This window comes from Megalopta genalis, chromosome 7 (genome assembly GCF_051020955.1).
Source record: "Megalopta genalis isolate 19385.01 chromosome 7, iyMegGena1_principal, whole genome shotgun sequence".
NCBI classification, from domain to species: Eukaryota; Metazoa; Arthropoda; class Insecta; order Hymenoptera; family Halictidae; genus Megalopta; species Megalopta genalis.
This window is the reverse complement of record NC_135019.1, coordinates 16,847,003-16,856,944: the sequence shown is the minus strand read 5'-3', so window position 1 is coordinate 16,856,944 and position 9,942 is coordinate 16,847,003. Positions and strand designations below refer to the sequence as shown.

General features: G+C 51.0%; 2 protein-coding genes across 3 annotated transcripts; both read right to left on the bottom strand.

The window, feature by feature from the left end:
- Positions 1-174: 174 nt before the first annotated feature.
- On the bottom strand, positions 175-2,183 carry LOC117228303 (uncharacterized). Its single transcript, XM_033484001.2, has 2 exons — positions 1,565-2,183; positions 175-1,494 (listed from the first exon to the last, which is right to left on the bottom strand). The coding sequence occupies exons 1-2, from the start codon at positions 1,682-1,684 to the stop codon at positions 622-624; spliced, it is 993 nt and encodes a 330-aa protein (XP_033339892.2). The 5' UTR covers positions 1,685-2,183; the 3' UTR covers positions 175-621.
- A 134-nt stretch (positions 2,184-2,317) lies between these two features.
- Positions 2,318-9,541, bottom strand: LOC117221754 (uncharacterized). Of its 2 annotated transcripts, none has more exons than XM_033472934.2 (9): positions 9,122-9,541; positions 7,454-8,084; positions 7,108-7,359; positions 5,931-6,802; positions 4,303-4,470; positions 4,002-4,236; positions 3,798-3,924; positions 2,859-3,040; positions 2,318-2,766 (listed from the first exon to the last, which is right to left on the bottom strand). In XM_033472934.2, exons 2-9 carry the CDS (start codon positions 7,982-7,984, stop codon positions 2,521-2,523), a joined length of 2,613 nt encoding a protein of 870 aa, XP_033328825.2. In that variant the 5' UTR covers positions 7,985-8,084; positions 9,122-9,541; the 3' UTR covers positions 2,318-2,520. The 2 variants fall into 2 exon arrangements, with proteins under 2 accessions (XP_033328825.2, XP_033328824.2); XM_033472933.2 differs by having other exon boundaries at positions 9,126-9,541.
- Positions 9,542-9,942: the final 401 nt, after the last annotated feature.

Sequence of the window (9,942 nt, the reverse complement as noted above, 5' to 3'; positions counted from 1 at the left end):
GCTTCAGATGACCTCAGGAATCCCCTACTTTCGGATTGCGAGACATTTATGGGACACCCTGTATATACCGGTCTCTGGTAAGCAATCTATTTTCTAATTATCTTTTGTACTTATTTCGCATTTTTATTCGTACTCCGTTTCCTTTCGAACGTCGAGATAAATCAAAGCAAACAGTTTTCCGTGGGTACAAAAAGACGTGGGCCTTTATTAAAAACGCAATCGTATAGTACAAGAAATGCGCGCATACAGGTGCGACGGGATTGAAAAATTGTCTTATGAAAATATTCGCTGAAGCATAATGGATAAACACTGTATATCATATAGCAAGAATCGTATGTGGTTACACGTGTCCGTGTTCGAACTATTTTGTATGAGTAATTAAAACTTTTAATTTAAGAGAGAGAGAGAGAGAGAGAGAGAGAGAAAGAGACAGAGAGCCCGCTTAAAATTATTTTACAAAAGCTTTGATTCGATCGTTACGCCTCGCACGTACGTTTCCACTTCGAAGCTATGATTTCCAAGTTCGGCGATCCTCGTTCTGTTCGCGATAGAAACTGTTTTCGATAGAAACATGTTACATATTCCGAGGCGTAAGAATCTCCGTGGAGGCGCGCGAGCCGATCAGAACGATTTTACGCGCGCCGACGTTAAAACAACGACCGACATCAAGAATCGGTACGCGAACGACGACGCGATCGTCGACGCGTACGTATCCTGGCCGCTGGTTTCCGAGCATTTGCAGTTGCCGGCGATGCAGATCGTGTTGTTCCGATCGTCCGGCTTCAGGTTTATTTTCTGATGGTAATTGATCTGATTCGGCAGACGATTGTTCGTGCTCACGATCTTGTTCGAGTAGAGGCTCATCGAGCTCTTCCCCGTCGCGCAGATATCTTCCGTGCTGACGGAGTTCTGGGCGATTATGCTGATGCTCGTGTTCGAGAACACGGAATCCTTGACGAGTACCTCGTCGGCTTCGATCTTCAAATTACCCGGATTGTTCAGATAAAACCTGGAACGCACGATTTCCACGCTCGAGAAGTTCGCGAAGTTCCAGGTGTTCGCGATATTTTGGAACTCGCTGTCGGCGATCCGCAAAACGTTGCCCCGCTCCTCGGAGAAGTACAATTTCTCCGCGTACTCGACCGTTACGTTCGTCAGGAAAACGTTGGTGATCAAGGTGTTCGAGAATAGATCGCCCAAATGGCCGATCCTCGCGTTCTCGATCGTCAGCGAGTTGATCTCCTTCGTGTAGATGAATATTTGCCTGGTCAAGGTCGGTATCCAGCGGATATGCGACAGCCTCAGGTCTTTCAGCTTCTTCGATTTGGGGATCAGCTCGAACCTGAGGATGCCGTCTATGTTGTCCACGACGATCTCCGTGATGTGCGAGGCTAATATCAGGTTCATGTCGTGCAGGTGCGCGGACCGGCAGTATTGAACGTGCAGGCTGCTTGTGTTCTGGTAGCCGCGGAAGTCGCCGGGAATTTCGAACTCCTGGAAAGAAGGACGAACGACAGAGATTCTCGAGGAACGTTCGTTTTGTTCGAAGAGGAGAGAACCTTACCTCGCTGCCGGTGCATCGACAGGACACTGCCGACGTCTCGTCGATCGTGCACTGGTCGTTGATCACCGTAGATCCGAGAACCGCCGCCACGAAGCTCATCGGTACGATCATCCGCTTCATCGTGCACACTCCGCCGGTCTTCGCCAGAATTCCAAGGAAGCCTTTCCACGACCGTGTTTCCCCGGGTATCCTCGAGCAAGGTCCGTCGCGTTCGACGTTTCTCGCCGAATGAAAAAGCGCTCCGGGTGGGATGCGTACGGGACCGAGACGAGACGCCTCCGTCACCGAATCAGAATTGACCGATCGCCGGAATGAAGATGGACAGGCTGTTTCGCGCCGCTTTTTTACGCTGACTATGAGTGACGTGCTCGATGCACGATTTAAACGCGTTCGGCACGCTGAACGTTCTCCGTCGACGATATCCTGATTGTTGTTCCAGCACCGACAAGGCGGCAACTACGTTTGCCGTTAGACCGGTCGTGCCGTTTCCGTATCGGAAGCGTCTGACACGTTCACACAACTAGAAGTCTAACCGCACACCTTTTTTTATCGCAATTTCCGTGATATATGCGCGCACCAACCTTCTTCCTACATCGCTTGAGAATCCTGTTGCCGGGATTTTCCAGTCGTCGGGAAATCGTCGAGAGACAGAGAGAGAGAGAGAGAGAGAGAGAGAGAGAGAGAGAGAGAGAGAGAGAGAGAGAGAGAGAGAGAGAAAGAGAGAGAAAAGAAAAAGGAAAATCAACTGCAACGTTCTCCGTGCTTGTAAACAAATATTTATTATTGTATCTTGCTTAATCCTACGTTACGCGATCGACGATACGGATCGCTAATTTGCACTTTCGTTCCGTTCCCGTCGAACGGACACGGTGTCCGTTCGACGGGACATTCAGGTGGGGATCGAGTACCATTACTGTACAGTTGCGACGCTTATCACGGTTTTATCGGGCGTCGTCTCACGATCGTTTGTAAATGACTTTTTTGATCAGGCTCTTCCTTTCCGGCGAGACGAGCGCCAGCGGCACTTTTCCCTGCCGATTCGACAGGTTCGTCTGGCCGCCGGCCTGGATCAACAGCCAGAACAGCTCCCTTTGTTTCTCCACGGGAACGTTGCTCGAGACCGTGGCCGCGGCGTGCAGCGGGGTGTCGTGATTATAATTAACTGCGTTCACTAAATCGGCGGCATACTCGTCCAACAACACCTGCGAATCGAAAGCGACCGGTGAAAACGTTCGAATCGTTCGATCAATTCTAAACCTTCGAAAGCATAATAAATGGTCCGCTCGGTAGGTACCTTGACCAACGTAGGATCCGAGGTCAAAGAGATAGCCATGTGGAGCGCGCTGTCGCCGCATTTTCTCTCTTTCACTCTGGGATCGGCTCCGCACTTCAGCAACAACTTCACCGTCGCCACGGACGAGACCTTCTTCGTCACGGGCTCGTGGGACTCGATGGCCACGTGGAGGGCCGTTTTCCCTGCAAAAGTCGAACGCAACATGTTTATTTCTCTAGTTTAGAAAAACTAGAAACCCTGTCGAAGTAGCATTCGATTCGAGTACACTGGTAAATTCTCTCCAATTGTCCCTTAGCTTGTACACGGAAATGGATACTTTGGGAGGAGGCGACACGATTATTCGAGCCTCGCAGCTTGTTTCTAGAGGTGTCGACAATAGGCGACTATAAAAAGTTAATAGAAAATTTGGGAAGAGGCGATACGATTATTCGAGCCTCGCAGCTCGTTTCTAGAGGTGTCGGCAATAGACAACTATAAAAAATTAATGGAAAATTTGGGAAGAGACGATACGATTATTCGAACCTCGCAGCTCGTTTCTAGAAGTGTCGACAATAGGCAACTATAAAAAATTAATGGAAAATTCGGGAAGAGACGATACGATTATTCGAGCCTCGCAGCTCGTTTCTAGAAGTGTCGACAATCGGCAACTATAAAAAATTAATGGACAATTTGGGAGGAGGCGATACGATTATTCGAGCCTCGCAGCTCATTTCTAGAGGTGTCGACAATCGGCAACTATAAAAAATTAATGGACAATTTGGGAGGAGGCGATACGATTATTCGAGCCTCGCAGCTCGTTTCTAGAAGTGTCGACAATCGGCAACTATAAAGAATAATCGCATCTCTTCTTCTCAAATTGTCCATTTTTCTTTACAAGAGATAATTGGAGAGAACGCTATTAAACATTGGAGAGAACGTTATTAGGAAAGGAACGCTAACCATCGTAGTTTCGCTTCGACAGATCAAACACCCTGTTCCCTTGGACTGTCCTCAATGCCAGCAGCTCGGCCATGATCTCCGCGTGGGAGTCTCCTTGACCCGCTACCAGGTGAACCAGCGTGTTACCCTGCAAGGGCGCGCATCGCGTCACAACACCGCTCGTACACGGAAACAGATTTCGAGGCGTTCAGAATGTAAACATACGCGTGTGTTGTACAATTGCTGGCTGACGTCGATGGACTTCTGCAACATCGTGGCGGCCAGGTATCCGGCGACGTAGGAGTACTGCGGACAGTTCAAAGCTGCCAGATATAGCGCGTCCTCCCCGCGATTGTTGCTGTGGGTGAGCACGTCTCTCGGGGTGCGCTCGACCAGCGGCGCCAAGAAGGCTATCTTCTTCACGAGATTGGCCGGATTCGACACCAGGCACATCAGCATCCTGCCGAGAGGAAGGAGCGCGACGTACGGTAAATGCGAAAAAATCGACATTGTAGTGTTCACTTACGTGTAGCCGTCCGAGTCTTGTTTCGCGAGATCCTCCGGGGGCAGCTTCAGCAACTTCTCCATAGCGCGTTCCACTTCCGCCGGTTCCACAGCGTTCTTTAGCCTTTCGCTCGCCTTTACGGACGGCAGCTTCAGCAACGGCCAGGGTATGATGTTACGATCGGAATTTCTGAAATCGAGCCCCGACGCGAATTTATACTGTGTTACCTTTAACTCGCTTCGACCGAGAACTGCTGGAAATTCTGTCTAATTCATGCTCACTTTGGAAATAAAAGTAGAGAATTTGGGAAAAGGACAATCGGAATTCCTGAAATCGAGCCTCGACGCGAGTTTATGCTATGTTACTTTTATCTCGCTTCGACTAAGAACTGCTGGAAATTCTATCTAATTGACGCTCAGCTTGGAAATAAAAGTAGAGAGTTTGGAAAAAGGCTAATCGGAATTCCTGAAATCGAGCCTCGACGTGAATTTATACTATGTTAGCTTTAACTCGCTTCGACTGAGAACTGCTGTAAATTCTGTCTAATTCATGCTCACTTTGGAAATAAAAGTAGAGAATTTGGAAAAAGGACAATCGGAATTCCTCAAATCGAGCCTCGACACGAGTTTATGCTATGTTACTTTTATCTCGCTTCGACTAAGAACTGCTGGAAATTCTGTCTAATTGACGCTCAGCTTGGAAATAAAAGTAAAGAATTTGGGAAGAGAAGATACGATTATTTCCAAGTTGTCCATTTTTGTTAAGCTGAGCGACAATTGGGGAGAATTTACTGTACTTGCGGAAACGGCTAACTGTTTAACGCTAGAATGATCAAATCAGTCAAAATGACTGGTTCCTGGCTTTTTCTTTCACCGAAATTATTAAAATATTCTTACGAGAATCTTTTTGATAAGCAGCTATATCGTAATATATCTTATAATAGACATTATACAAATATAATAGATATCGTGCAATTTTTGTATTGTTGCGAAACAATTTCGCAATCCGAAAGTAGGGGATTCTTGAGGTCATTTGAAGCAACTTTCTCTTTAGCGAAAATGCAATCCGCGGCTTCGTTTACGAGTTATTAACGAAAAACAGTGACCAATCAGAGGTGAGATCATTTGGCGCGAGACAGCCGAGCCAATGAGCGGAACTGGGCTCCGTGCACTCGTTGGCTGGGCCGCCGTGCGCTAGCCGAGTTTTATTTAGCCGAGCTTTTATTGGTCAGTGTTTTTCGTTAATAACTCGTAAACGGAGCCTCGGAGAAAATTTTCGCAAAGAAATAAGTTGCTTCGAATGACCTCAGGAACTTCTCATTTCCGGATTGCGAGACATTTTCGGGACACCCTGTATATACTTTAATATATATTTTTTACATTATATAAATATTATTATTAAATAATATTATTAAATTATTAAATTATTATTATTATCACATAAATATATTCTCTCTTTAATCAGCTTGGAAACAGAAATGGACAATTTGGAAAGACGACTATAAAAAAAACAGCTGCAAAAACGAGCCACAAGGCTGCAACAATCGCACCTCTTCTCCCCGAATCGTCCATTTTAATTTCCAAGCCGACCGCCGATTAGGTTGAATTTACCGTACCAAGAACAATAATCGATAAACGATCGGTACTCACCGTCGTACGTAAGATCTCGGCGTGCTCTCGAAGTTGGCGACCGATTTCGGTGTGTGAAGATCGTCCCCGTCGTTCGTGTATTTAGGCGTCCGAAACTCGCCGACGCTTTGCTTCCGACGACGCTCCGTGAGAAGAAGCTGCGACGCGATGTCGCCGACGTTGTTCAAGCCGTTCGCGACGGGGCGAGCGGCGGACGAACCGGTGACCAAGGGCTGTGCGATAAAAGAGGGTAGCGCTGGTTCCGTGAATCGGTAGCCGTCGGCGGCGTCGTTGCGTGCCGGTGGTGCGTTCGGAACGATGGCGTCGTAGTCCCTGGTCATCGAGCTCCCGATATTAGGTATCCTGTAGTCGAATATAGGATTGCAGCTCGGAGAGGTTTCGTAGGAGATCCTGGAGACGTCCGAGTTGTTCCGATAGGAGGTGAAGTTCGCGTTGGTCGACGCGTTGGGGATCTTGTCGGGCCTGGCCGGGCGACGGTGAGCGGGCTGCTCCACGATCTCCCGTTCCTTGTTCTCGCCGAGGTCCCGCAGGACTTCCTCGACCAGCTGGAGCTCGTTGTTGTCGATCGTGTCGACGTTGGACGAGTCCTCGGCCGGCTGCACGGTCTCCGCACAGTTGCCGTTCTTCTCGAAAGCCTTGAAGCTGTCGTTCCAGAAGGAGAAGTTGTCCAGATCCTCGTTGAATCTCTCCTCGACCCTGGAGCCGAGGATTCCGTTGACGAACCGATAGCCGATGGGGCTGCACGGGTCCCCGTACGACTGGTTCGACGAGGAGGAGAACGAGGGGGAGGTAGAGCAGGGCGACAGGGAGCAGCAAGAGTTTGGTAGATCCTGGGTCAGCTGCGAATGCGCGTAGGTCTTAACAGGAACGATCTGCGAAACGTCGCGTGACTCGTGAGAGAGCATCGAGGATAGAAGCATGATTGCCGAGCTGCGGACCGTGTTGCGCAAAAATTCTATTTCGAGCGGAGTCTAGCCAGGACTTTTCGCGTATCCTTCATAGAAAACAAGGCTCGCCGTGATCGGCCACGGATCTCGCAGCTACTTTCTATTAATCGATAGAGGAAAAATTCGACTCGACTTTCTAGCTCGCCCGCTGGAATTCGCGTAAACGTCGGCAGCCCCGCGACACCGATCGCGGATCTCACGGTTGCAGCGGTTTCGAGCGCGGCGCTTACCCTGGGAGACCCTAGCGGACTTTGGGCCTGATTCAATCGCTTCTGCGTCCAAGGATACTCCGTGCTGGACGTGCAATTCGAGTCCCTGCTCTCCGAGCCCGAGACCAGCGGCGAGTCCTGGCTGGGCGTCGCGACGCTGGTCGTCGTCATTGGGCTACCGCTTGGATAGCATTGCGCCGATTGGAAGTCGCCGCGCAACAGCTTCTCCAGCAACGCGGTGTCGTCGTCCTCGCAAGCCGACTCGAACGCGAACTGCGACAGACGAATGAAACCAATGAAGAACGATGGATGAACGGCGAACGATAAACGATCGACGAACCCGGATCGAAACGGATGAACAACTCACGTCTGCGTTCGCGTCTTGGATCGCCGACGATCTCTCGATCCCGTCTACGCTGAAGTGGTCCAGGATCGTCCTCGCGTTGGTCTGCAGCTGATCGAGACACGCGTTCAGCCGCTCGCAGGACTCCTTGTCCCGAAGGATCTGCACCGCGGTCTCCTCGTAATCGAAAAGATACGCTTCGTTCGACCTCGGCGCTTGCAGATTCGGCTGTCTGTCCGTCGACCAGTCGTAAGGCCTGTCCCTGATCCCCGAGAGGAACTGCGACTTCATCGGTCCACGTGCGATCAACTGATCCGTGCGATCCGCGTCCTCCTCGTTCCCGTTGTCGTCCGGATCCTTTTTCTCGTCGTTGTTCTCGTTGTCCAACGATATATTCCATTTCTTCTTGCGATCCGCCGGCTCATCGCGATCCGCGATCTTCGGGCTGGTCTCGCAGGACAGCCGCAGGCTGTCGATCCTCCCGATGATGCCGTCGAAATCGTTCGGCGGGCAGAGCCCGGCCGAGCTTCTCGGCAGCGCGCTCGTGTTCGCCATCTTCGACGCTGCGCTTCCGGTCCTCCGATCTTTCGTCTTCGCGTTCGGTACGATTTCTTCTCGGAGGATATGCTACATTCAGCGGGAGCTACTTGACAATCTGGAACAAGAACACTGTTGGGGATCCGATCGAATTCCCTTCACCGTTCCCCGTTCTCGAAGCTCGGAAAGAAACCGCGGCCGTCGCGTCCATCTTCGAGATCTACCGATAAAAACTCGTTCGAACACCTTTCGCGACGCCAGTTATGTTACGCCGCGTTACCGGTTCCTAGTACGATTTCGGTACGAGCGATCGTTCGTACCCGCGATCCAAGAAACACCGCGATCCCGCTGGTAGATAGCCCAACATGGTCGCCGTGCGTAATCTGTTCAAACTTCCCGCCCCGGCCGGCCGGAAGCTGCGGTTGCACCATCGGAAGACGACACTAATCCCCACGGTTCCGATGCGAAAGCCGGAGAGAGAGAGAGAGAGAGAAAAAGAGAGAGAGAGAGAGAAAAAGAGAGAGAGAGAGCGCGAGTGCAAAAGCACGAGAGAGAGAGCGCGCGCGAGAGAGCGCGAGAGTAAGAGAGCGCGAGTGCAAAAGCACAAGAGAGAGAGAGCGCGAGAGTAAGAGAGCGAGAGAGAGAGAGAGAGAGAGAAAGAGAGCGCGCGAGAGAGAGAGCCGTGTCGGTGACTGCGGTTTATGAACAAAGGGAAACAATCGATGCTAGGATGCAATCGGCTCGCGAGTCGGGATGCTTTCACCTTATCAGGGGGGCTTCGCGGCAGATATAGGCGCGTGCTAGGAGCTGGTAGCTGGGAGTTGACAGCATCGGCGATCCGGTTGTGTACGCGCGCGTGCATGGGCACGCACCCAGCAAGACAGCATTTGCGACGCAGGTTTGTCGTGTGCGTCACCGTTTTGATCGTGGGCCGATGTAAACCGTGGAACGCGACCCGCGGAATCGGGGTCGCTTCGTGGCATTCGCCTTTCCTCGCGACTTGGCTTCCCTTCGACTCGACTCGACTCGACTCGACCCGACTCGACGACGGCTACACGATGACACGCAGCGAGAGCCGCGATTCGCCGCGACCAGCACTCTCTTCGAAATCGGTGGCCGGATTTTGCACGCGGAACAGAAAGAGAAACGTCTCACCTACCTGGCTGAAATGCAGGGATCCGACCGGTCCGTGCGCGGCCGTGCAGTCGTCGCGTTCGCCCGCTGTGTTCTGGAGACCGACCTCTCCTCCCTGGACGGTCGTATCCATCGGTCGTGTAGGAAATCTATTCGCGAGCCAGTCTCCCGCGAACTCGCTGCACGATTACGCTACTACCATACCGCCAGCGATAGCGGCCACGCATGCGCGGGTCTCAATGACGTCTTTCGTAGACGGCCATTTACATGTTGATGCGCTTCGGAAATGCAACCGAACAATCGTCGACGGGCGCGCGCTCGATTCCACTATTAAGAACGCTAGCAGACGCTACGAAACGCCGGGGCGACACGCTACGTCACGCCGTATCGTCGCGGCGACCAGATTTTTCCTTGAAATGTTCGTCGATCCAACCGACGAGACGCTTTCGACATCTCGTTCGCACCGACGAAGATTAAAGAGAATCTAGTCGCAGATGCCGGCCCAGTTAGATACGGTTGCATCACTGCTCCCTGACTCATTCGGCCAAGGTCATTGCCAGACGCGCGAGCGCATTTTTCATGACCGGGATTTACGCGAAACTACGATAAACGGACGTACCCCGTCGTCGATGCAACTCGAGCGATTCGTCGCGTTCAAAACGCAAATGATAATTAATTTTTTAAACTATCGCGCGAGTCGCGGAACGGTCGATACGATTAATAATAATCGTTCATTTTGCACAAGCTGAACTATCTTCGTTAGATTACTTTGTATCTGTGCGACAGGAATCGTCAAAACGGTAGATAGCGTTCAACATTGTGGAATGAGATACAACCGAGTT

Excerpts from the sequence above, each read along its gene's own strand:
- LOC117228303 (XM_033484001.2), bottom strand. The coding sequence starts at position 1,684 with ATGAAGCGGATGATCGTACCGATGAGCTTCGTGGCGGCGGTTCTCGGA. Across the intron at positions 1,495-1,564 it reads GTCGATGCACCGGCAGCGAG|GAGTTCGAAATTCCCGGCGA; the intron begins GTAAGGTTCTCT and ends CCTTCTTTCCAG.
- LOC117221754 (XM_033472934.2), bottom strand. The coding sequence starts at position 7,984 with ATGGCGAACACGAGCGCGCTGCCGAGAAGCTCGGCCGGGCTCTGCCCG. Across the intron at positions 4,237-4,302 it reads CAAGACTCGGACGGCTACAC|GATGCTGATGTGCCTGGTGT; the intron begins GTAAGTGAACAC and ends TCCTCTCGGCAG. Across the intron at positions 3,041-3,797 it reads GTCGAAGCGAAACTACGATG|GGAAAACGGCCCTCCACGTG; the intron begins GTTAGCGTTCCT and ends CGACTTTTGCAG.